The following is a 27,648-nucleotide window of genomic DNA, read 5'->3' as shown; positions in this document are numbered from 1 at the left end:
AGATATCCATGGGCGGCAGTAGCCTCCTACCAACAGGTGCTCGCAGGTCACATGCTCGCATTGAAACTCCTTTTAGACACTCGATGCAGCAACTGAACATGTAAAACGCGATGCAACAGATGCAGATTATCAAAATGCGCGTTGTTCATAGTATGGCCCTCAGAGTAAATATTACTCTGACATGTAGCCGAACGCAGCAACTCGCCAAGATATGATAGAGTATCACTGCGATCGCCCACGGCGAAAGTAGTATATCAGTTAGGACCGTTATACTTACGTATACTTTGTAGGCCTTCAATCTAGAGACTACAGATAGCAGTGACCAAGGAAAATGAAAAATAAAAAACGTTGAATAAGTGTTTATTACTCTAAATATTCAGCATGCGTCAAGCGCATTCAGACGGCTCTCGCAGCGACGCAATCATCTGTGGAGACGCGCAGGTGGTCCCCGTTTGGGTTTGCGTATTCGTTTCAGTGTCCATGGCACCCGACACGCACGTCCCTAAACAACCAACCAACGGTCCTGGTAGTCTAGCTAATTTACATTAGCATCGGGGATTTGTTTTAGCGTTCAAATCGATAAATAGTTTAGGGAATTCTCGAGAATGCGCGAGGATTCCCCGGAAGACGCGCAACCTTTTTTTGGCACGTAATTAGTTTGTACGTTCCACAATTGACATAAAGTTCATTATGCTATGCAGAATTTGTTTGCAAAAATTGGCTTCCATTCCATTCCGCGGCAATGTAAATTGAGCCTTAGATTTTATTTCGCGCGTTGAAAACGAAAATTCAAAAGTAACGTTGTATCTCAGAATGTAAAATCAATGGGAGTATTTTTAAAATATAAAGGCTTACGATTGCATTTTTGCGATAAAAACATTTTTGATATTTATTTGTGGTATTTTGAATTGAAGCAGTAATATTATAGGTAAAAATATTAAAGACATATTTTTTGTTAAATTAAAACACAATTCATAGTTTTAAAATTTATTGATTAGAGACATTCACACATCAACATTCGAATTTCAAAAGGGAAATATACAGAAATAAACGTCCACATTGAATTTTGAAAATAATAAGTAAGAAATTCAATTAAATTTATTTTTTTTACATTTCAATACAAATTTAGAAAAACGAGCTTTGGAGCAAACACTTTCGTTCGAATTGGCACTTCTGCACTATTTTTCAACTATGGATTGGCGAATCAACCAATGAATTGACAGAACAGATTTTATTTTCCTAGATTCCATTGATATTTTTGTTTTGATAATACAAATCATCTATTCGCTATCATTTATTGAAAGCAATCTTCAAAGAATTCTGCAAGCACTTTTAAATAATTTGACAAATTATCTAAGAAACTGTAATAATGAATACATTATTATCAACCCTTGGGATATATTAGGTAGGTAATATCTAGGCAAACATGGTCACGCTCAGGCCTCATCATTTAATTTGATGTGGGGAGATCGGGGTAACATAGCTGCCACATATCATCAGTTCTGTCAATTCATTTTCAAACAGCAGTATTACAAGCTTGGAATACAAGGGCAAACACCAGGACAAACATTTTATTACTACTTGATATGGAATGTCTCATTAATGTTTACTGCTAATATACTGGAGTAATAATCCCCAATCATGCAGATGTGTCACTTCAAATTTCATAAAAAATGTATAAAATTACAAAAATTGTTACAAAATCATAGCATTGGACGAGATTATCATAGAAAAATGACACGATTGTATAATAATATCAAACCTTATATATATGCTTGTAGGTATCAATCAACTAATTGTATGTATGAGGTGGATCCAATATACTAAGAGCAGCAATATCACACTGCAAATACTAACTTGTTACAAAGTCACTACACGACTAAACGTTATATAATTAATTGTATGTTTGTATATGCATAAAATTGTATAGTGTAATCAAAAACTTGGCCACTGAATACTTGTCCAATTTCCATTACAACCGCTTTTGCCTCCTTAAGGCGCAGCTATCGCCAAATTACACCTGACGACGTATTCTAAATTTATTGAAAGATATCTCACTAAGTTATAGGAGCATATTTATATTTTAAATGAATTTAGACATTACACTTAATTACTCCAGAAAACTCTGAAAACCAAACTAAATTTATACAACTTATTAATAATATTCTAGGAGCAGAATAATAACGTAAGTTCGTAAATATAAAACACTCAGGATAAAAGAAATTCATTCTGCCTTACCTCATCGTAACAATATACAAGGTAATTTTAAACTTCAATTTGACACACAACTGAATTTATGAAATAAACTTCATGAAAATTATGATTCATATATACATAATAGTGTCACAAACTTCTTAAACTATAATATTTTATTTCGAGTGGTATACATTTTAAATTATCAAGACTGAAATATGTCTTTTAGTGTTGATAGCTTTGTTATAAAAAGCCATAACATAAATCTTGAGCCGAATGCATATGGCTGGCATATGTATAGTACTACACAACATATCATTTAACACATAGCCCCTCGCATCCATTTCATATCCGAGACTCAACTCCCGTTTATTACCGAATTGGAAATGCTTTGTCTTATTTGAGTAAGTTATCAACATCAACCGTTACACTTTAATTATAGATAAAAAAAACATATTCATGCTAATGAAAAAAAAACATGTTCTTGAATCTCGATACAATAAAGATTGTGGTGATTTTGGATCGAATATAATATTTATATTAATGTAACGCAAACTATTCATTTAGGAGCGAGTCAATAACTAATACCCCTGTAATAATGGCACCAACTTATCGCACCGTATACTGCCTACATAACTTTGTTATTGTATATAAAATTATAAAAAAATCGTCCCTAGCGAATTAAAATGTATAAAATCTTAATTTTACAGAAGCAAAGCACGCTAAACTTAAACTATAAAATCATTCTATATAAAGGTCACATTTGAAACTGAAATCCACATCTTTGATAATATAAAATTAAGATCGAACTTAGTTCGATATCACACCACAGTTCTAATTAGAAATAAATTAAAGGCTCACTTTTAAACACGCGTCGTGTGGATGTTGTAGTGTGACGGTTGACGTGTGTAGTTTAGTTGGCCACCGCTACGTCGCTCGTGGTCTCCTGGAACGTAACACAGTACAATGTTATCAAACAATCAATGAGAACATTTTTCAAGTTATACTTCTTTTCAGGCGCGTTCAGGAAAATTGAGCAAATTTTAACGCACACAACTTAAATCGATTAATGTCCAACCATAAATTTGGCAAGTCAATGTCACAAGCTTCGGAAAAGGCAATGGCGTAACATTTTTTTTATTATATTGTAATAATTTCATTTCTTGGGCGTACACGCGCAAGAAATGAAATTCATGTACGTACTCTTTTTATGTGTACACATGTGTACCATGTAAGAAGTTATACACACGCTTTGTGTTTTTATTACTGAAAATTTATTACCATTTCAGTATTCAGTTCTGGTACAGCCGGGACTTCGGGAATCAATTCTGCAATAATGTCGGTCTTAAGCATTTCCTGGAAATTAACAAACACACGATCGAATAAATGGCATCTTCTTTACGTATATTAACAACGACATACAAATGAATTACACAAATGATCAACAATCAAAAAACTACTTAATGATTTTGGATATTAGCCATTTTAAAACATGTTAACGGCACCAACAAAATTATTATATTAGCGATAGAAACAGATTAAAAAAAACATTGCCATACATTTGGCACAATTAAAAAAAATTGATCTGTCAGAAATATAATCCTGAAAAAATAAAACGTAAGGAAATAACAATGCTCGAAAACATTAAAAACTAGATGTGTTAGCACTAAAGCAATTTGTTCCACGTTCATGCTGATGTATCTACACATTTGAAGCGAGTCAATGGAAAAAGGAAATGAAAAGGAATAGGAGAGCAGCCGAGGGCCGCAATAATATCAAGACTGTCGGATGTGTATCGGATAGATAACGCTCCATGTCTTCCAGTTATTGACGGTTCACACATGCTGGTACAGAAATACACATGAAACTAATTACGATAAATTGTTAACGGGGTGTCAAAACGCTCCTTAAAATACGATACTAATCTTCTACAAGAGCAAGACTGTCCGGGCAGTAATCACCTGTGGGATGTCTGAAGGCGGCTCGGGGGTGGCGGGCGGCGATACTTCAGATTCGGATCGGCAAAGCTCGCTAGGCGGCAGCGGGAACGACTCGGAGCCGTCGCCCTGCGCCAGCGCCTCGTTCGCTTCCGACAACGACGGCGGCATGGAGTCTTCGGACGTCGACGTTATTTTGCCCGTCTCGCCATTACCTTCCTCCGTGGGACACGCTACTGTCGGAGTGTTCTCGCCGTTAGTAATAACTTGAGTCACTTCGACGTCACCATTGCATTCTACGGTCTCCTTTACATATTCCATTGCGTTTTTGGTTTTGTTTTTTATATTTTCCATTTCGGTGTCATCGTTACTTTTGATACTGTTCGAATCGATATTGTCAGAATTGATGACGATCGTAGGCGATTCGAGAATCATTTCTGAACTATCGTGAACTTCAGTTTCTATATCCTCAGCATCATTCTGTGTAGTGACATCTTCGTCGACTGCAGATGGTATTGGTGAAGGTGTATTCTCTCTCTCTTGCTCAGATTTATCACCCACAGGCTCCGTAGATGTATCTTCAGTAATGGTTACAGTAATCTCAGACTCCACTGTATTGAAATCTTGTTGTACAACTTCTTGGTCAGGAATAACATTAGGTTCAATAGATGTGTCAACTTCAGGAATTTCAACAGAAGATTCACTACTAATTTCCACAGCAGGTTGACTAGGAATTTCAACAGCAGGCTCACTAGGAATCTCAACGGCAGGCTCACTAGGAATTTCAACGACAGGCTCACTAGGAATTTCAACAGCAGGCTCACTAGGAATTTCAACAACAGGCTCACTAGGAATTTCAACAGCAGGTTCACTAGGAATTTCAACAGGAGATCCACTAGGAACTTCTACCGGTATGTCTTTAGGAATTTCATCAACAGTTTCATTTCTGATTTCAGTAACAGGTTCCACTTCTTTGATTTCTGAGATTTCCACATTGCTTGCTGGTTCACAAGGTTCATCACTCATTTTAATCTCAGAAGATGTCGTATCTTTTTGTTCTTCTGGTTCAGTTTCAATTACATTTGAAGGCTCCTCAACAGTTTCGTTAGAAGGCGAAATTTCAGGAGGGGCTAATACGGCATCGGATGGGGTATTCTGAATATCATTTAGGTTATTTTTAATTGTGTCGTCTGCTTTAGTGATTGTGTCTGTAGTAGTGGTTGTTGGTGCCATGTTTGTAGTGATATCAGCAGTTTTAGCAAGTGAAGCATCTGTCAGTTCTGGTGCCATAGTGGTAGCGGCAAAGGAAGCCACTGATGAGGGAGGGGGATTTGCAGGTAGGGGTGGAGGCGTAGGTTCTATCAAAGGCATTTCAACACAAACCTCTTTTTTAACAGGAATTTCAGTTGCAGGGACGGTTTCTGGCGGTTCAACAATGGTTTCCTCACGTTTGCTCGGTTCATTTGTTTCAACTTCAGGTATCTCAACTTTGGGCTCATCTAAGGACAGTCCATTGACAGGCAGTTGTTCTGGCAGTGGCTCAGTCTCAGTTTTAACATCTGGCCTGTCATTTTCTGGACTTTCCTTAGCAGGTTCTTCAGCGGCAGGGGATTCTACTTTGGGAGTGTCAGGAGTGCTACTACCGTTTGTAATAGGTTCAGTTACTGGAGTTTCAGGAGTCTTTTCCTCTTTAACTTCTGTCTCGGGTTTCGCTTCTTCGGCTACTTCATTCACTTCAGTTTCAGGAGTTGTTTCAGCAACCTGTAAAATTTATTCACATTGAACAAATCTAGCCCAAAATAATACAAAAGTATGCAAAGCTTCTATTAACATAAAGCTTTCAAATCACAAATAAATCACAAAACGAACACAAACACGTTAGGTACCTTGTCATCAGCCATGATGGCAAATATACAATACTAGTGTACGTTATAAGAATTCAGAGTAAAGACTGAAGGGAGACCGACTCGTACGTTGCAATTTATAGTATAATTTTTGTAACGGAAGATTGACTCTCATTTTTAGATAAGTAGTTACCCTTCAATGCTCATGATCATGTTATATCAAATTGCAGTTGTCTCGTAGGGCTGGCAGTACGTGACTTATGAAAATTATACATAATTCCGCATATGATGATTGCCAAAGGTTCTGTGCGATAATCTTCAATATGGTGGAATCTCAATCAACGAAATATAGGATTACCACGTTCTACCACTGCCTTATAGCGTTTTAAATGTGATATCGAGTTAGAAAATAAAGATAAATGATACATTAACACCTACATAACTGATTTGTACTAACAGGGTTTTTGTACAAAAATTAATCATATTAGGAGTTTTAAAAAAATGAATATTGGAAATAATCCATAAAAACAATAGATTTTATTTCTAAGACACGCGACCGCAGGTTTGTGGCAAACAATAAAACGATACCAGCATACAAGGCCGTCTCTGTTTACTGAAGTAGAAACACACAACTCTAGTGCCTTGCCGATACATTCGATAAATAACTTCAGAACATTTCGATTCGCGGTACATACCTAGCTATTTGTAACAAACAAAGACAGAAATACCCTATACATTTCGTTCTTTTTTCATTACTTATATGAAGGACTTAATCCCGTGATTAAAAGTAACGAAATAATATGTCCAAATTTCCTTCTACTTTTCAATTGATTTTTAATTTTTAATTGCTTCTCATGGTGACCTGCTAACCCCGCGATTATATTATTAGGTAATGTAATTCTATGGTAATAAATTGAGTGACTAAAATGAGGAAAAATGGTTCAAATATGACTCTTCAATAGTTAAATAAACACTATTTAATTAATTTAATTGTAACATACTCCCCATATGTACTACATTCATATACTTGCATGTGTCATACACTTTAAAAATAGTATCACAATTAGTCATGAACGGCATTATATACAGCTATATAAAATAAAAAATACAGCATTCAGTTTATCTGATATTGTTGAAACAAAACATTGTTATTACAAGCGTGTTGTGTATAAATGTATAAATATTAATTAAATTCACACAAGCGTGAAATGGGTTGTGGATAAAAATATGAATAGTAAATAATCAAAAATCTTAATGAAAATGTGAACTAAAAATAATTTTAGTTCACATTTTCATTAAGATTAAGAACATCTGTATGCGTGGACAGAACCGCTGGCTTAAAGCTAGTTCGCTAACAACGCTCCGATAATTCCGACATTATTCACGTTGAGTGACAAACAATTTAAAAAGGTCAGTAACTGTAGAGCGGAAAACAGTGTCCATAGATAGACTTCCCCCGTATTATTATGGTGTTTGGTGACTCACTGGTATTACATCTGATTTACCGTAATTACCGTTATCATGGGGATAAAGAGAAATACTTTGTACTGTTAATTAATAATTTAATTATTTATTATATATTATTTTTTGTTAAGTCAATTCGTTGAGAAACGTTAGATGTTATATTAAACTTAGAGCGAATAGTAACTGGATATCATAATTCGAAGCGTGTGAATCGTAATTCACAATGACAAAGGCAGCGATAAAAATTGTAACGGAATATGCGATTAAAATAAGGTATAGAGGAGACCAGGTTTCTAATTTACTGCGGGAAGATATAAACTAAACAAAACAATAAACAAAATTATTTTGAACACGAACGTAATCCACTAAGTCGCAAGCAGAAAATGATTTGACAATGATTTTTAACAATACGGCAAACGATATGGTTTGGAAATTAAAAAAAAACTTTTCGGCGTAAAGTCCTATACAACCAGGGGGAGATAAATGTCGGTTAACTTGAGCGTAAAATTAAAATAGCGACAAAGAGCATCAACCATTAATCATTTGCCGGTTTCGAACAATATGCAGGTAGTTTCCTGTGCGGGCTATGTATGTGGAAGTCGAAATAATTGCTCCACTACCTATTGTTAGTACATCGCACGCAACGAATGCACATAATATAAAATTATGGACCCTTGGTAATATATGTTTTCTGTTCGGTTGCGAAATTACTAATTTCCAGCGTATTATGCTACGAATTTAAATTTCACTTAATTGTAGATTTATCAGTTTCCGACATCTCAATGTTTCAAATTATCTTAAGCTTATTTGTAATGTTACAACCAATTTCGCCAAATATTTCAGCTATATAAGTGTGTAAGGAGTTGAACTGTTTTAGGACATTCATTTTTAATTAGGTAAGATGATTGTCACAGCAATGTCGGTCGCGTTTAATGGACTCATTGCCAAGCTATCCAGATCAAAACAATTGCGTCCAATAGAATGCACGACCAACATAATTCGGGATAAAGAAGTCAAGCCTGGAGTATGTCAATGACAAATTAATAAAAGGAAATATTCGCGTTACATTTTTAAATGTACATACATACATATCTTGTATATTGTGATGATAGCTCATTTTAATTGAACCGGAATGTACGTAGGTACTAGTACGTATTTTAATTATGTAAAACGGGTTTTATGTGGCGTAGGTTTAAACATACTAATTATTATCATTTTCCCCATTAATCGTTTTGGAAAGCAGGCTTAACACAAAAACAAACGCGATGTTACTTTTATTAATTGTCAATTTCAAAACTTCTCAACATATTTAAATACCTTGGCGGTCGGAGCGCTCGCAAATCGTGTGACAAGCGGACGGGTATGATTTGCATGAGCAATAAATAACGAGAGATAGCAGTAGAATCGCGCCCGGTTCAGACGCACTATTATAACTTATAACCAGTCGTTATCAACAGTTGAACGCCCTGTCTTTGCACCAATTACTACAATCTTACATACCTCCAATTAATTTTATTTATAGTACCTTTTAATTTATTGAAATAATAAGCATACAAAAAGGATATCGAAATGAAAAAGTAGGATAACCAAAGCTGTGTAAATATAAGTAGGTTTCGAAAACGAGTCTACACAAATAACATAAATGCAAGGTCAACCTAGTAGAAATTCTAATTCAAAAGGATATTTACTGCATTTAGATAGTGTGGGTGGTACCTTGCATTAGAATATATTTCTACACTCATAGGGTTATGGTGCTTTTCTGGTGTCACGAACACTCTCATACACAGATATTCAAACCTCGAACATATATTAAAGTTCATTATTTAAATATCTGTGTGGCTGGGGATTGAATCCGGAAAGCACTGGGTGTCAGACTGGCATGGTGACCGGTCCGTTACATGGGTCAAATTTAACAATAGTCTCTCGTAGATAAGAGTGTTGCTGTATTTACTGCGTTTGGTTGTGCCTCCCCGACACTGTATTTCCTGCATTTAGTCCATGATTGCCTGTTGTGGCGCCCATGAAAAGTAAGGATGATCTTATTTTAGGGAGGCAGTTGCAAGTGAATGATCACTAAATATGAAGTTTATTCGTAAACCTCCATGTGCTACAATCGCTAGATAACATAACGAATTATTTAATTTCTTTGCTATTATGTTAAGTATTGTATTTTCACATGACACAAAACAACTTCAGATCAATATAATACACCAACAAACAAGCAATAATAATGCGACAACAAATTGCAACAAGTTAATAAGGTCGATAACATCAATATGAAATTGAAACCTTCCTTATTATGTCAAAGATGTATCGAAACGTTTATTATGAAAACAGCAGAGGAGCGGACACCGACACCGTGGTATTCAGTAAACATGCAATTTGAACCGTACGCTCCTCGTATTGACCCGTCCGTAGCCGGCACGCCAGTGTTATAAACACCATTGTTCACACGATCAGAAACGATGACCACACTATAAACAAATCAAAGGGTTCCTATAGTATCTGAGTGGGCACATTTTTGTATTGAGTTTCTGTATGAGTTAAGTTCAATGAGTTTGTTATTATTATGATGTAGGAACTATGGCGTGTGGAGGAAATTGAACCGGCATCGCTGTCACTTCGTCCACATACCATTCCATAATACGTAATGCGGATAAAATAAATAACTAGTAAACTACAACTATTTATTAAAATACTTATATTTTTTCTAGATGCGTTTTATTGTCAAATTTCTAAAATAGATTTTGGATATTCTTAGTATTTGAATACGTTGATAAAACTTATTAAAAGTTTTTCCATGCTCTTTCACAAAGCGTGCCTTAAGCATAAAACCACTAGTAGTTATTGGCTTTGGGTTATGGTAAAGCATCGCAAATATTCACTTTATTAAAATTAACGTTAATGTCACTGTCCAACGACATAGGAATTTGAGTTATAAAAATCCAACTTGACACGCGTGCGAAGCCGCGAGCATATCGCAGTGGGATCCTCAATAAACTGGATCCGAGGAGTTGCGTGTTACCTTCAGCGAGGAGCTCGTAACTCGCTCTGCCGCCGGCCGCGCCGCCCACGACACCCGTCGGAAAACCAGCCCCGCGGCGCTAATTTTATTTTGCAGCTCAAACTTGTTTTGCAATTGGTGTACGTTTGATAAAAGCAGTCGACAAGTTCTCGAGCGTAAGCCGATTAGTTTTTGTATTGGTTGAATATTTTTGGAGCTACCTATAAATATTTGCATTGTACGTTTAGCGTGCCTGCATAAATAAGCTGATTCATAAGCGATAAAAAAATGTAAGTTATTTATATAAGAATTACTTCAAATGTAGTTTTCAGCCAATCACTTGATGTAAGGTAAATAAAAAAGAAATATGTAAGAAGAAGAAACGATAATTTATAATAGTATTTATACAACCATTAAGACGCGTAAATAAATAAATAACTTAATTTCAAAGCCAATTCAACACATACATGTCAAAGTTTTTAAGTACTCGACTTACTACTGAATTATTTTCGAATAACTTAATGTACGACGATAGCATTCAGACAAATAACAATCATTCGTGGACTTAGCATATTATAATCGTCTTTGTGTTAAGTTGCAGACATACCAATGCGAAGCGTTTGTTTTATGGCACGGCCAGGGCTCTTCATGGCGGGTGTAAACGTTAATGATAATAAGTACCGAAATATCTCAACACGTGTTACTTCTTAAGTCAAACGAGGACATGTATATTCGGTTATAGCCAGTATTCGCCAGGGCTGCCTCTGCTTTGCTTTTTTATATTTGAAGTTATACCTTCTTTTGGCATGTTTGGAAAAACTAATTGTTTTTTTTTAAATCGTCATCTAATTTGGATACAATAAAAGGCAGAAAAGGCCGACAAAATAATTTAAGTAAAATAATATGATGAGTTGATAACAATGTAACTTCTTACTTGCGTACATACTACATAGGCACTCTGAGGTTTTTTCATTCTGTATTAATAAATTGATATCGATTAGAAGTTTCCAACTTTCCATTGATATAATGTTAACACAGATATTTTTTCTAATATTAGACTAATACGCACGCATCCACCGATGTTTTATTGCATTAAGAAATTGCTCTATCTACCCTGTTTTAAGGGAATTATCCCTTGTAGGGAATGCTATTAAGCTTTAAATTATTGCATTAAAATGTCAATTTTTAATAGTCATGAAATATATAAAGAAACAAGAATTAAATATGACAACAATAAAATTTTTTGGAATGGAATTAAGTTAACTACATTTATTCATACAGTCGTCGGCTTTTTATGCCAGCACTATTAACACAAATATATTTCATACATAGGTCGTAAACATCAGACAGGGCAGTAAGTCTTACCAAATTTCGGTTCAATATTATAATTTTAGACGGTAAAAAGCTTCCTAAAGCAAAACGTCTAAATACTGTAATTGACGACCCTGATTGAGGAACTCTGTTTTGATGCAGCTCCCACAACATATTCAACATCTAATAGAAGAGTCTTTGACCCCGATATTTAATTTTGTGGTTTAAATGTGTAAGTTCATTGGTTTCATTGGGTGTTACTGTTACTGTTAGTTATATCGCGCATAATGTTGAAAGAGGGTGGAAACGGCAACTAGATCAAAATTGTATAATTAAAAACTTGAACAACTTCAATATCAAGCAATAAAATATTTTATGTACATGGATTTAATCACGAACGAATAGATTGGATGGAATTTAGGGATCCACGTATGTAAAAATTTATTTAGTTAATACATGCTACCATACCTTGTTAATATTACTTCCGCCAAGCTACATTTTCGCGAGAAGTTGGATGTAATAAAACGATGCGTTTGATTGTCTTTTGATTTAATATTAATTTTCTTTTACGTAACGCATCTTTTCTTAAACAATTTTATTTTATTTTATTAATTTAAATATACAAGATTATACGAGGATATATATAAGAGGTATACAAGATTAGAAATTGGTTTTTACCTTGTTAAAACTAGGTTGTAGTTCGGCAAAACCAATAAAACCTATTCAAAGTATTATTAATTAATAATTAATTACAAGCTACATTATTAATTTTGCACACGTACGGATCAATATCCGTACATCCGTAGACATATTAATGTATAAAACATATTTTACTTTTTTATATCAGTATTAATTGACTTGATTTACTTTATTAAATAAATGTATGAGGATAATGTTATATAAAGGAAAATATTTTTATTTAACTGCATATTTGAATTCCACGTGTTTTCATTTAATTATCAAAAAATATTAGAAAAAAAGACAAAGAACTTTGTAAATTAATAAAACTTATCCTATATGAGATATATTATGTATTATATTTATGTCAAAACGCGAATAATTTGATTTGTTTACATTACATTCCTTCGCGACTCGTTACTAATTACTCGTGTATATCACTACATTACTTGAAATAACAGACCATTATCGTGTACGTGTAAGTCATTAGCAAATTGTGTTTTTCTTAGTTTCGTGTACATTATATGCTCTGAATACTAACGAGATTTAGTTGCTCGTATCAATCAGTGATACGTATTATAAAGGGGTTCAGTACTTAATAATAATAAAATACAATAAATGGAATATGCTCGAAATTATTTAAAGTAAATCTTCAATAGGTAGTAATGTTTGGATTGGGATATGCGTCATTATAATATGAATTTCTACAGATCGAAACAGGGTTGAAATTAATAGCAAATAGCAAATAAATAGCAATTAAGAGCAAAATTAGATATACGAAAATTAAGAACATTTGAAGTTGAAATGTAAAGATTAATGAACATTGAACCTAAAACAGCAGCGCTTAGGAGGGCGTGACAGATGGACACATACGGGCAGGACAAAATAATACGAGGGTGTGAGAGACGAATGTGACAATATTGTAATCATTCCGTGTTTGGGCTGTGGGACCCTAAAAGCCGAATGGCGAGGTCCACCGAGGCCGGAGCGGGGGCCACGTGTTGGTCTCTCTGTGTCATCAATGAACCAAGTATCAATAATAGCGTGGCATCGTCGTGAACAATGGCGGCTCACGTTTGGTGAGCGCGGATATAGCTCCACTTTGAATTATAATGCGCATTGTTCTTCGCGCCGGTTCGGGTGCAATGCACTACGACGCAATAGTTTCTTGTCATAGAAATCGCTGGCTCCTAGCCGCCCGAACTGCAAGGCTGTTTCGGACATCGAGATTATTACTAAACCGGCTATTTCAATAAATGAATGTTGTAAAAACAGATGTCGCATGGCGAGTCATTGACTTTTCTTAGGATTAGTTATTAACGCGAGATAAAAATGTCTTAAGACTAGCGTATAACTAAACAAGGTCAAGGAAGTACGATAACATAGTCGAGAAGCTACCGAAGCGAAAGGCTTGAAGGAACAAAGGATTCATACGAGATCGGCCACTGAAGCCCTTCTAAGAGTAGATTGCCGCGTATCGAGTGGATAAAACAGGCCTTACAATGTTTTCAAGTCAAATGGGTCGAGACATTACTGACAATCAATAAGACCTTGAGTTGGTAATTAACGATTTCACAAAAAATTATACCTGAAATTAACGTGACAAGGCCGTCGATAAAGTTAACGAAAAACATATTTCAATTAATAAACAGGCATGTTTTTAGATATTGTCGTGTATAAGGCACGCTGAACGAAACGAAAGTGGGTCAACGCCACTTTAATAATGGATGTCTTGAGCGAGTACGTGTTGCGAGGATCTGCGCGACTGTCTGCCACATCGTGCACTCTAACAGCGTCCGACGAATACGAATAAGTTTAGTGGGGAGAAAACTAGAAAGTTATTCCTCTTACGGTGATTTTCAAGATTTGCTTATTCATTCCAATACAATAAAACCGAAAAATGTACTAGCTGTATTGATGCAGTCGATTAAAGCAAAAAACGAGGTGTTAACTTTTTATTTGTGGATTTCTTTCGACTCCGTAAAATTCCGCTCAGTAAAAAGTTATTACCATTAAACTTACCTCCTCTGGCACTTTCTCGGGCTCCCCGTTCGTTTTGGGTTCCTCGTCTTTCTGTTTCTTCTCCTGTTTGGGCTTATCCTTTCTACTGAAACTGATCGACCGGAGCGACCATTTCTTCTTGACCTGTCCGTGACATGCTCAGGGTTAAAATACATCAAAACATGCAAATAATGCCACGTTAAGTTAGTGACGTTAAGTCTAAGGGGACAGTGGATTATTAAATAAGATCTTTGAAGTAAAATTCTTATTAACACGTTTAAACACCGCACATGATGTAAAATACGTAAGTTAAGTCATGGTAATGTTGACTAAAATGCAAATATTAGCCTAAAATACAACGAAAAATTAAATGAACTAATAATATTAGGTTCTCCAATCATATATTATGCTTCTAAATCACACTTAACGTTACACAACTAAATGTGTTAAATTATTTCGAGTTAATACTATCGTTATTTTAACTTAATACTTAATTTAGAAGATGAAATGTACAATTTTGTACCTATCTAAACACTGAATTATAATGAATGCGTATTAAGTACAGTACTCAAGAACCTATTTAGTGGTCCATGTTACAAAAATTATTACAATCAGGAGTGTGTGCAACATGTACTAATAACTACCTTTTCCTTTTTGGGTTTCTTGTTGTCCTCCGATGTGGGGGAGGTATCGCCGTTCTCCCCCTTCTGTTCACTGTCACCATTGGTCACAGGCGCATCTTCTTTCTGTTTCTCGCTTTCGTCCTGTTCCTTCACATCCTTCTCCGTCGTGGCGTCTTTCTCGTTTTCTGGGGTTCCGCTGTCGGGTTGTTTCTCTGTTTCCTACAAATTCATATAATTGATATTAGTGACTGATGAGTGATGACAAACAAACACATTGAAGCAACATAGATTAAGTGAATTTATTTTATAACATTTTTTTCAACGGAAGCAGCAAATCGCCGTCCATGGACATCTATAACGTGAAAATTTATCAGGAATTCAAGCAAGCCTCAAAATGGTACAATAATATCATCTCTTCAAACCAGATTTCAACCATTTATACCAATTTAATAAGACGTATAAGGACGAAATAGACGTGGCGATTTGCCTCTGCTAATTATCAATTACCAATCTATAAAATGACTGCTTACCAAAGATCGAACTTGGATAATTTCTAATTACTACAATTGTCAAATTACGGTCTTTGGTAGGAAAATTATTGGACAGATTAATTATAATAATGACGGATGAAAGCCGCCGCTGTCGAACCATGAGATACTGTGAACATCAAATCAATCATAACCGAATTGACCTGCAATGCGGCTTATTAAATGAATCTATACAATCAGTCTCATTCTATTGACTAGTTTGTCAGTCATCATATCAAACAGCATTCACCTAGATTTTGGATTAATAGAACAACGTTACGGATCATCATACGGGTCCCGTACCCCCAGAGACTAGACTACAATCACGAGTCGATTATAATTTATGTATAACATCCGGGCAGCACAAAAGCATTCGTCGAAGCGAAGTCAACTCCGGAACAATGGAATAACGTATCGCATTGTGGAGGGCCGACGGGCGGCGAGTGAAGGTTGTGAGTAGAGAGGAAACGATATATCGATTTTTTAATATCGACCCTATAATATCGATATTGAATAATATACTGCCAATATATTGCCATAACAAAATCAATAAATCGATAATATCACGATAATGAAATAATTATTTGCTTGCGCGTTGGTAATTTGTAAATTTTATCGATCCATCCATACCTATATCTTAGAATACATACTAACATCATATTTGAAAGCTTTAAATTATCGACATATCGATAAAATCGGGTTAAACCTGTCAGTATTATCGATATTTTAGGGCTTCAATATGAATATCGATATTAATATCGATAATTTCAGCAACTTGCATCCCTAGTAGCGAGCGAGTAGCGCCCGAAGCCCGAAATGGGAGCGTGTGGTGGTGTTTGTTTACCGTTGGTTCGTGGATGTGTGCGTCGCCGTTGAGCTGCGGCTTGAGCGCGTCCGCGTCCGCGAGCGGCTCCACGCGGCCCTCGCCGCCGGCGCCCGCCGCCGCCACCTCGCCCGCGCCCTCCGCCTCCTTGCCGCTGATGTCCACCGAGCGCTTGCTCTGCTTAGCACCCATGCTCGCTGCTGCCCTGCCGCACCGACGACACAAACAATTATATTATTGCACTTTTTACACCGCGCTTTCCTATCAAGCACTTTACAATGAATAAATTGGAGACGACAGATTTTGCACGATTTATATAAAAATAAATCGGAAAGTCAAGGAAGTGCGTCTTCGTTGCTGTCGCAAATGGTTATGTGATATACTGGTAGTGCGCATTAAAGTTTTAAATCAAATTAGACAACAACATCCCCATCCCCATTAATTAAATTATTGCCATGAGTCATCTTGTAAATAATAAGTTTTAAGTAAATAAAGTGTTTATCACGGCCACCTCTACAATATATTGTTAAGTTAAGCTAATCATCAGCATTCATTGTGTGATGAAAATAGACCAAGCAGGTAATAAAAAAGGGCAAGCAGCGACTAAATATAATATGCGTCAGTGGGTCACGGCGCTGGGAATGGGCCCGAAATAATGTTAACGACCGAAATAGTAGCAACACATGCATCGCATTCACGTTGCAGTGTATTGCATGTTTGTATTCGGGTCATAGTTTCACATACGCCAGACATGCCCACGCTTCCTACTAAACATATTTCCGTAACGAATGATAAGTCTGAATTACTCAGCAATGAGCAACTATAGCGATAAAGACAAATTTATAGAATGTAGAGCGCATTATAGATAATTGTTATATTACATTATTATTCACAATGTTAGTGGATATGTGATTTGTAAAATAAAGTGTTTACTAACGTGCAATTCGTAAACAAACGATGTGTAACAGACAAAGCAATAGGCGTATTTCTGCATAAAACTTTCGCTAGTCTTATAGCAGAGATAAGACTGGTTTCATGCAAGTCAAATGATTCTAGCAACAAAACTCGTTTATTCGTGCGCAGACACTAACTTACAGACTATATACCTATGGTATTTGATATTGATATCTTAAACGTTAGGAAGAGCTTACACTGAACGGTCACGGTTCATAGCATTGGAGCGTACATTAAAATGCTTATTGTGGTAATTATCAAATGAATAGTTATACTTCCCGCATACCGTTCATAATGAACTAATTATAATAAACAAACATAAATGGTAGTCACATTAGTTCCACCGGCGTTATCTACGTACACTGTACATACAACATTTAGTGCAGATAAATATAACTGAGCGAAAACATCAGGTCAGTGTAAGTAAACAGAAACAAAGCCTACAAAGGTTTCCCACAATTCTAAATATAATTCATGTGCGTACATATGACTTACGTAAACGGTAATAAAGATAATACATCGCATCCTTTGTCTGAAATCAATGTTAACGTACCGTTGTACATACATTAAACAAAACTAAGTTATGCGATGGTACAATGTGTTTCATCTGATCGTAATAAGCGTTTCCAGCTCGGCGTTCGTCATCCATCATGCAGGGTTATTTCGAATTGATTCATGCGTGGGGTGAACGGCCTCTACCGTTCCCCCACTAACATTTTAGGCACTAGCAATCAACCCGAGTTTATCGCCGCCCATGCTACAATAGGAGGCACTTGAAGCGGAGCTGGTTTTATCTCTCGAGCACAGTATCAGTGACCTTGACTGTGTTCAAGGTTGATAAAACGTAAAAATAACATGGGTGAGTAAAACGTAGAATATTTACGTTCTTAGCGAGACATTCCTCAAGGTCGCGTTTGTGTTGTCTACAATTTCTATGCGTACGCTAACTCATCTTACTGTTATTACGATACGGTTCGGTAGACAACAACACGTAGAAACGTAAATTAAAGTATTAATTTACTTTTCCTTCCACGATAGCAACAAATAGGTTAGTTATTCGCAACTACGAGTAGCTTTCCGCCAATTACGCCCGCATTTGAAGTTGAACCCGCATATCTATCTCTTGATTGAGTGAGCCCTTTAAATTAAATGGGGCTCCATTTCGAGTAGAATTAATGGAATGTTTCAAAAATACTCTATGAAATATATACTATGAATGGTGCAAAAGTGCTGGCAGCAGAATTTTAAAAATGCGTAATTAAAAAGTAATAAACAACAAGACTGGATTTGAATGAAATGGAACTACATTAAACATCGCGTATTTACATGTACCCCAGTTTTTAGAACGTAACTTCTACTGCTATATCTCTGTGTAGGTTTTCAGCAGGCATTAGATAGATAAGCATGTGCTTAAGATTCATGTCTTCTATCACCATTCTCTATAAATAATATCATGAACTTAATGTCGTGACAGTCATGTCGTGTCCGGAACAAATAATAAAGGAACCTAGAAGATCATTGCTCTTTGTATGTACCTATTAAGCACATGCCTTCGACATATGCACATCTAACACTAAATTAGTTCGTTTACAAAATAATAGTCAAACAATTTTTAATCGGAGTTCGGAAAAAATCGTTACAGTTGAGTTTACAAGGACTTGAATTAAACCTAACTTTAAACGTCTTTTTAACTAAGTAGATAACACATGCAAATTAATGCAAAACATCTTTTAGTTGTAAACGTTAAGCGTATATTCAGTTCACCCGTACTTACGTATTCGAAAACAAGACATAGCTATTACACCCAAGTACACAAGATACCTATGCGGTACGTAGAAAATCGATATCACACAGTTGCGGATTCAAACCGCAAGTAATGCAGCACCAGACATACGAGCCTTCAAACACCAATCGGAAAAATATAACAACCCTACAATTCATACCATTTCAACCTTGTTATTGTTATATATTACGTTAAACAATGGAAACTAATTATAATGAGTGACTTTTAAAATCGAAGCCTAAAATTTGTTATAATCAGTGTAAAAATTAAAAAGTGATAAGGATAACTGTTTTCATGATTAGAAATACTTTTCGCCTTAAACATTTTACAAATATGTTTAAACTGAAATTGATGTATAATTAAATCAATTCAACATTATTATGATAGTATAATAATTTAAAGTATTGCAAATTGAAGACACTACAACAAATACAAAAATAGATGATCGCGGCGATGTCTGGGTGGATGAAACAATGAACACGTGGATGGGAAACGCGGACTTTACATACGAACAAGAACAGAAAATTCAATAAAGGTCTTGTATTAGTCAACATGAAGATCTATGATTCATTTTAACCTAAAACGATGTACCTACTTGCATGAAAGAACGCATAGCTCTGCGACATCGACGAATTACTATCGATTTGCAAAGCGACAGCGTGGTGGTTTTTCCCGGGCGTTTGCTTGCCTAAGAGGGCACATTAAGTAGACGCTCTTATAACAATTGTTAAGTTTGCAATTAAAATGCATAAATTGAACGAAGTATTTAAGGAAATCTATTTTAAAATAGAAAGTACGACTTAAATGTTTATATGAAAACAGTGACTTCATTTTCATTATTTATCATCGCCGCCGATTTGAGTAAATAATAAATACGCTCGCGGCATTGTTGTGGCCATAGTACTAGTAACAATAGTATCAGTGGACAAGATTTAAAGAACTGTAACAGTAAAAACGTACCTAGTCTAAAAATAAAAATAATCAATGAACGCGTTTCCGTGGCAATTTGTCGAAATTAGTTACGGAACCACTCCATTGTTAACGACGATACACTGGACACTCACGTAAGATTAAGATTTCCCTTACACAAATACGATACGTGACTTTATAAATAGGAGCCATATTAAAATATTGTATAGTGACGTTTAATAGGACCCTATATGAAAATGTTTAGAAAGATACATGCAAGCGCATTTTTTTTCAAATATCAGACGCTCTTTATAATACATATTTACATTATTATTATTATTATTAGGCTCACATCTTATTTCTTTCTGATCATAAAATAGGGGATTTGCTGAACAAATGTAGTGAACAAACACAGAGAAAAACAAGTGTTTCATTGTTAATTGTTAATAGTGTTATCAAGCTTAGAATAATTGTCTCCACTCTATTGGTCATTCATAAAGATTATTCATATACATTTCACTCATTAAACACATAAAAATATTTTGAATTGTATATCCTGTACATGGAAGTGAGAGGTCAAACTGCATTTTGCATAGATAAGGATAGATATAAATGCACAATATTATTTTCTGGTGAAAAGATGAAATCATCTTCTTTTTAGTGAATGATGTGTATAAATAAACCTGTTAGATGAAAGAGGCATGTAGTTGTTCATGGATATCAAACCAGACCACAATAAGTAACTAAATTCAGATATTGTTGCTACTATTGAGAACCAAAGTGGAACTTTTCATGTATTTCAGTCTGACTCCACCCTTTTAATATTACCAAAATTAAGATGCACTAACAAATTTTCAATGGATCATTTATTAAAAATTAATGAAATTATTGGTCCTAGAGGCTTTCAGCTTCATAATCTGGTAGAGTTTGAGGAGGTTAGCGTGACATAAATAAGGGAAATTGCACAACATATAACATGTACTCGAGTAATGACAAACATTTTAATAAACATTGCCACATCCCACTGCCAAAATTCAGTACAAGTATATTTGTGCTAAGAAAGTAAATAAACCATTGTATTATATAAACAAGTAGCTTTTCCCACAGTATCCTGTGTTAATCCAGGTCATAAATGATCTGGGTGCCAAAATATATGTTTTATTACCAAACATATTGGTGTATAAAGCAAAAAATAACTTTCCTGTAGTTCAATAGTAACAGATTAAAATTACAAGTTATTAAAATCAAATTTCAAAACCAAATATATATAATTTTAAAATTGACAATAATGTAGCAACAAATGTATTTGTTACTTTTCCTTACTATTTGTATGAATCAATTTATTAAGCATACTTTATATGACGTAAATTATGTATATTTTAATTTGTGAGTCAACTTCAAATAAGCAGAAGCCCCTCCTGAAGTTAATAACTGTATGATGAGTAACTGAGAACAAGTAAACCTCTCTTAAATAAATCAACCTTACCACACCCTTCAAAGCAGACCATAACAGAATTAGTATAGATGCCAAAAGGCAGATGGAGACAAGATGCGCCCTGGTGATACTACTGAAGGTTTTATTAATATTTGTAATTGACATGATACATAACTGTGTAAGATGATAATAATATATTAAAGAAATATTTTTCAGTATTTTTTTTATGTTTTAAGAACTTCTCAAAGTGTAGCATTTACGTTAACACATACAAAGACAAAAATAAAGTAAGTACTGACGGAATATAGTTTTCACGACAATTATGTAGCTAAAATAGCTATTCAAGTAATCAAACGATGTAAGGGCGTTGTTTTATGTCACGATTCCGGTCCTATCGTTGCACCCCCACGAATTACTTTCACGCGACTAACAGAGACAAATTCGGACATGTGCACTGCTCGAAAATCGATAAGAGCTTCGAAGAAAAAATGTGAAGTGAACTGAAGTCCTAAAATGCATACATTTCCATATAAACTGATCACAAGGAGCGTAGTACGTAAACCTTTGTTGCACTTACACAGCTCTCACCGGTCGACTTGCAGCGATGATTCATCGCTCGATACTCGGAGTACGTCGGGACTGATTTCCCGGAATAGGAATTATGCATGAATAAAAGTAAAAGTTGCAAATTGAATTCACCAATTTGTAAATCACGAATTCAAACCAATTTACAATATAATTTCAATTACAACAGAGTTGAAACACGTTCTACCGACAGTTAGTAAAAGATGAAATCTTATTTATTTTCAATCCTAAAATACATTTAAACATTACATCCGGAAGAAAAAATTAAGGGGTGGCTACATAATTGCAAAAGAATAAATAATATTGAAACATTACACATTTGAACATAATTTTAACGAATTGTTTCGGGAAGCCGGTGAACACCCATATTAAAATTCGATAATAATATTAGAAATGAAAGTTATGACAAAAACATCGATTAATTTGTAACTTACCTTAAGAATTTTCAATCCGAACAATAAGGACAAAGAATTTACACCGCAATAATAATTTAATTCACTTCCAGCACTCACAGCCGAACACAATATGGCGGCAGGGCAAAATCTCCACCCACCGAGAACAAATTCAAAATTGAAACTTTTCGTGATTGGTTGGTCTAGAGACGCTTCAATGCTGCCAACATAATCTTACAAAACTAGCAACATTACAGCGCTACAAAAGATACGTTCAAGTTGAAGCTTCATCATTATACTAAAATAAAATAACATTATACGATACAAGAAAACGTGATTAATATAAAATAATACTGATATGAGCTGCGACATCTTAACATATTTAAGTAATCTGGTAATCTCGAATATTGTTACTGTCTGCAACGAAAATAAAATTAGTTTAAAATTAATGTTACATTACAAAATTATGCGTGGTATACTTTCGGTTTATAAATATATTATGTACATCTACTGTTGTTTTGTTTGATTTTATAATTTAACGCTATTTTACAATCGAATATGCCAGCTATCTATGAGGTGATTATCCACTGTAACGCAGTTTTATTTGGAAAAAAATGCCATTTACCCAATATTTGTGATTGTATCAACATTCATAAATCATCATTCATAAAAAACAAAATTTACTGTTATAGAAAACCATAATAACTTCGTATGTTGAGTATTGTTGAGAAGTCATTAAATACCGTGCCAATATTTTTTTATGTCTTCTTCGCTAACTTGTAATGAAAAATGCAACAAAGATGGAGTTAAACTTTTTTATAACGAAAATTAGTTAGTGTTTTTATTCTAGTATGGGGTGTGTTTTTTATATAGAGATATATTCAATATCTAGTATGTCTCATCGTGTGGCGATTAGACAATATATTAAATTGTGTTTAGCTTATAACGGCCTCCGACTGTTATAATACGTATCCTGATAAGTATATTTACTACTAAATTGTTTTTTGTTTATATTTTTATCTTCACTGCTTTTATCAATGATTATAATAAAATCATGTAATTATACCAAATAAATTTTTACAATTATATTTATACTTTAAACATTTTCAATATCGCGAGGGAAACTATAAATTAATATTAAGAATAAAAATAATGTTAATAAAATTTTCCACATATGATTTTCTTGGCTGAATAATATCGTTATGTTTGCGTCATGTAACGACAATACATAGAAGTAAAGAACTCTATGGATACATCGATATGTCGCTCGCGTTGCTCGTGTTGCCCTTGACTTCTTGAAGAAAATAGAGTTTTTAAAAAGTTTAGTATATAAATTTTAAAAAGAACTATTTCATTGTGTTTATTTGTGTGTGATAAGTGTTTAAAATAGTGGTTTTGAGAATAGGATTTCTGGTGTTGTGTAAAATTTGTGTAGCGTCACCTGACTGAACTCATTGTCATTTCCCGCCATTGTGGGTCTCGATAAAACTAATATAGTTTTCTTAATATTATTGAATCATTTCGATGAAGTTTCATTAAATAGTGTTGTGATTGTGCCTAAGTAATGTCATTGCACGGTAATGACGTCTGTTTGCTAGAAGTAGAAGATTACAACTTGTACGAAGAGGAAGCATCTGATCACGCTTTTACTAGGTAAGGAGGACCGGCGTGGTTGCCGACGTTACGTTAAATTCGAAGCGAAAATGGTCTATAATGCACCACAGACGTTGCTTTCATTCATTTTAGCGCGTAAGTCATTGTTTTGATTAAGTTGAAATGAATTTGCGAACCTTACTCGGTCGCGCCCGCTCCGTGCCGGTCCATAGTCAGCTGTTGGGCCGCCATGTTTGGACAAATCAAATAGGCGTAGTAGGCGCTACTATACGCATTGCTCGTATGTAGCACTACATTGATGCATCCATGCTGTGAATTACCATGTGATTTAACTTTTCATTAATAAAAATGATTCATATGTTGAAAATAGATCAACTTATCAGTACTTCTAGGATCGCAACTATACGAGCACATTTTTCGTTATAACTATAGTTCACACATGACAATGCACAGATATGTATAGAATGTATGATATGTCAATCACAGGTGTATTGCAATGCTGTATGATACCTACAACATAATTTGCTATTGCTGATATTGTTTGTAAATAAACAATGACTAGTTTATAAAATTAATATAATGTTGAATGTTGACCTGAGCTATAGTTTTATCACTTTTTAAATAATATGCCTTGTAATTCACAATCATATACAATGGTTATGCTTATAATGTGGTAAATTGTTAATGATAATTTAACTATTACCTATATTAATACAACAAATTGTACATTATATTTCTGAATAAATATAATACACTATTTTGCTATCATTAAAAAATCAAATGCATAGAATTGTGAAAATCTCTAAATTTGAAAGTTTTTTTATTTAAAAATAAGACCTATTGATAGGGTGATGTTTGTTATAAAATCATAAAATTAATTATTATTTTATATAAAACTGATATGTAAATAAGAAATTCTATAATGTCTGGCATTTATTATAAAATAGGTAAGAATTTTATTTCTTAAATTAGGGCCTTTCTATTGTTTTATATTTGTTAAGTACATTTGGTTTTATTTTTTAATTTCAGAGGTGACAAACACTCATCTGGGAACAAAACTATGGAAGCAGAACGAAGGATTCGACGAGAGATAGCCAACAGCAATGAACGTCGGCGTATGCAAAGTATCAATGCAGGCTTCCAGGCCCTGCGGACTCTGCTACCACGTCATGAAGGAGAAAAACTAAGCAAGGTATGTTTCAAATACATTTGTTGCTTTATGAATTCAAATAATGACCAAATAATGCAAATAAAAAGAAAGTAAAAATGAATTATATAAAAAATATTGTACACATTACACAATTGAATATATTTACATTACATGTACTACATATATTTATTATAAATCCAGGCACAAAGATTGCTACTGGATTTGTTTTGTATACTGTGTTGAATGACTAACAGTCACTTACATGAATTGTTTCACAATTATTATTTTTATTTACAGGCTGCCATTTTACAACAAACAGCTGAATACATCTACTCCCTGGAACAGGAAAAGACTCGACTTCTCTCTCAAAATTGTCAGTTAAAGAGATTGCTTAATCAACACGAGGGTGGAGAAATACCTTTAAAGAAAAGAAAAAGTGAGGTCATTTCTCATGTCCCTGCCATCATCCCCGATTCAACTGACGACACAATTACTAACTCTATAACAGCAGAATCTGTTGCTGTTATAACTGTACCTAACTTGCCACAGAAGAAGGATACTGAAAGTGGAGAACTCCGGGTACAATTAGAACGCGAAAGAAGGCTGCGGCGATTGCTTGAAGAGCGTGTACATTCTCTGGAAACACAAGTTTACCCCGAGAGCGGCTGCGAGCCGCCGCATCCCGTAGTTCACTATGAACAGACTGATATCGCGAATTGTAAAGTTGAAAGCGACGAAGTGGAGATAACCGCGACGGAAACGCCCGCGGCGCCCCTTCTCGAGGCCGCGATCAAAGCGGAGCCGCGCGTGGAGGTGGAGGTGCTGCCCGACGCGGCGCACGACGCCCCGTCGCGGCTCTACTTGGCTAGCACGAGCCGCCAAAACTTAGAAACTATCGTAGAGGCCATTCGTCACCTGGAAGGCGACCACTTATTCCGCGAGGAGACGGGCGACGCGCCGCTCGCTCTCACGAAGAAAGTGGACCGAGCGCCGCCGCAGCGACCGGGCGTGATTGTAGTAAAGCATTCGTGATCGCGTCCGATCCTCTCGAACTTTCAGCTCGATAATTCGCTTCCGGTTGAAAGCAGTCCTGATCCCCCTCGAATATAGTTTATAAATTTTAGTTGTTTAGTTCTTTTCCAAAGTGACGAATCGATAAGTCTGCGTTTTGTTTATTTTTTTACACGTTAAAGTCGAGGTGATTGATAGAGTGAATTGGTAGATGGATGCATTGTGACATATGTCGATCGGCGCTGTGCTTAGTTTAGTCTCAAATACTATAACATTAAAATATTGTGTTTACTCAGGCTTACTGCAGGAGTGATGATGAATTGGGGGTTGACTGATTTAAATAAGAATATGTTGGCGATGGAGTGTAGTGAAGCAGTGTGCCGCGTGCCAATTTTCTTTTTATGATGTTTATTGAGAATCTATAGAAATTAGGTAAAACTCATGTTGGTGTGAAATGTCGGTGTGTATGTAATATTATGCCTTTCATGCCCATTTGAGGCATAAAGACAGTACTGGCTTGAGAGGTTGGGCGATCTGGGCGGTCTAGATGGCGCCGCGCTGTGGCTGGACCATCACTTTTAATTGACTTATAAGTTATAACCCAACAATATATGAAATGTAATATTAATAAATGTCGCTTATGAATGATTCGCCTGGAGCGCCCGGGAGCCTAAGATTAGCAATGCATAAGAGATCGATAAGGGTTTATGGTTATAAAAAGCAATAATGCTAATTGAGATAGATAAATTGTTTTTTAAATTGTTCCAGCAATATAATAAGCATGTAAGGTATAGGAATTTCGAGAGATGGTTAATGTTGACATTGTAGATAGTAATTTCTAGGCATGCGGGCTCCCTATATTTCTTTTGAAATAATTATGATTTATTATACCTATACTCAAACATAAATATGAAGCTACTTTGTATTTGTTCTAGAAATAAACATGCACATAAACTATGTAATATTAAATATTATTCTGTGACCATAACATTTACTTGAAATGCAAGTTGAAAGCAATTCTTTTATTTGTGAACGCTTAGCCAGCAAGGGATGTAACTTGCTCACTCCCAGTGCTTATTTTGTACTTGATATTAGTGAATATTGTTAGTGGCTGACTAAAATGATGTAATCCCTCAGTGATAATGTCAGAAATTTTACAGCATTCCATGTTGTTCTCCCTGAACATGAGTTTGCTTTTGAAATGTAGTTTAATTAAAAGATAATTTATAATATCTTATCCAATTAATTATGTAGTGCTTAATATATAAGCCTTTTTAATCATTTAGATTTTGGTTATAAATATCTATCATACATTGGCCATAATGGGCACTTACTGGCCATAATGGGCAGTATGTTCAAAATCATCTTTGGTCACAATGACTTGTCACACTCGGGCAACAACATGGGTTG

General features: G+C 35.1%; 2 protein-coding genes across 3 annotated transcripts; one reads left to right on the top strand and one right to left on the bottom strand.

Moving 5' to 3' along the window:
• Positions 1-971: 971 nt before the first annotated feature.
• On the bottom strand, positions 972-22,663 carry Akap200 (A kinase anchor protein 200). 2 transcript variants are annotated; one of them, XM_073082884.1, is made up of 8 exons: positions 22,506-22,663; positions 16,427-16,610; positions 15,077-15,274; positions 14,454-14,576; positions 5,514-5,891; positions 4,155-5,285; positions 3,475-3,549; positions 972-3,139 (listed from the first exon to the last, which is right to left on the bottom strand). In XM_073082884.1, the coding sequence occupies exons 2-8, from the start codon at positions 16,595-16,597 to the stop codon at positions 3,107-3,109; spliced, it is 2,109 nt and encodes a 702-aa protein (XP_072938985.1). In that variant the 5' UTR covers positions 16,598-16,610; positions 22,506-22,663; the 3' UTR covers positions 972-3,106. The 2 variants fall into 2 exon arrangements, with proteins under 2 accessions (XP_072938985.1, XP_072938986.1); XM_073082885.1 differs by having other exon boundaries at positions 16,427-16,605; positions 22,506-22,656.
• Positions 22,664-23,718: 1,055 nt separating this feature from the next.
• On the top strand, positions 23,719-27,318 carry crp (transcription factor cropped). The gene is made up of 3 exons (XM_073082441.1): positions 23,719-24,116; positions 25,107-25,269; positions 25,525-27,318. Exons 1-3 carry the CDS (start codon positions 24,028-24,030, stop codon positions 26,257-26,259), a joined length of 987 nt encoding a protein of 328 aa, XP_072938542.1. The 5' UTR covers positions 23,719-24,027; the 3' UTR covers positions 26,260-27,318.
• Positions 27,319-27,648: the final 330 nt, after the last annotated feature.

The sequence above is a fragment of the Epargyreus clarus genome, unplaced genomic scaffold (genome assembly GCF_041222505.1).
Source record: "Epargyreus clarus isolate Ecla_fem2 unplaced genomic scaffold, WU_Ecla_fem_2.2 ptg000018l, whole genome shotgun sequence".
NCBI lineage: Eukaryota > Metazoa > Arthropoda > Insecta > Lepidoptera > Hesperiidae > Epargyreus > Epargyreus clarus.
This window is presented reverse-complemented; position numbering and strand designations above follow the sequence as displayed.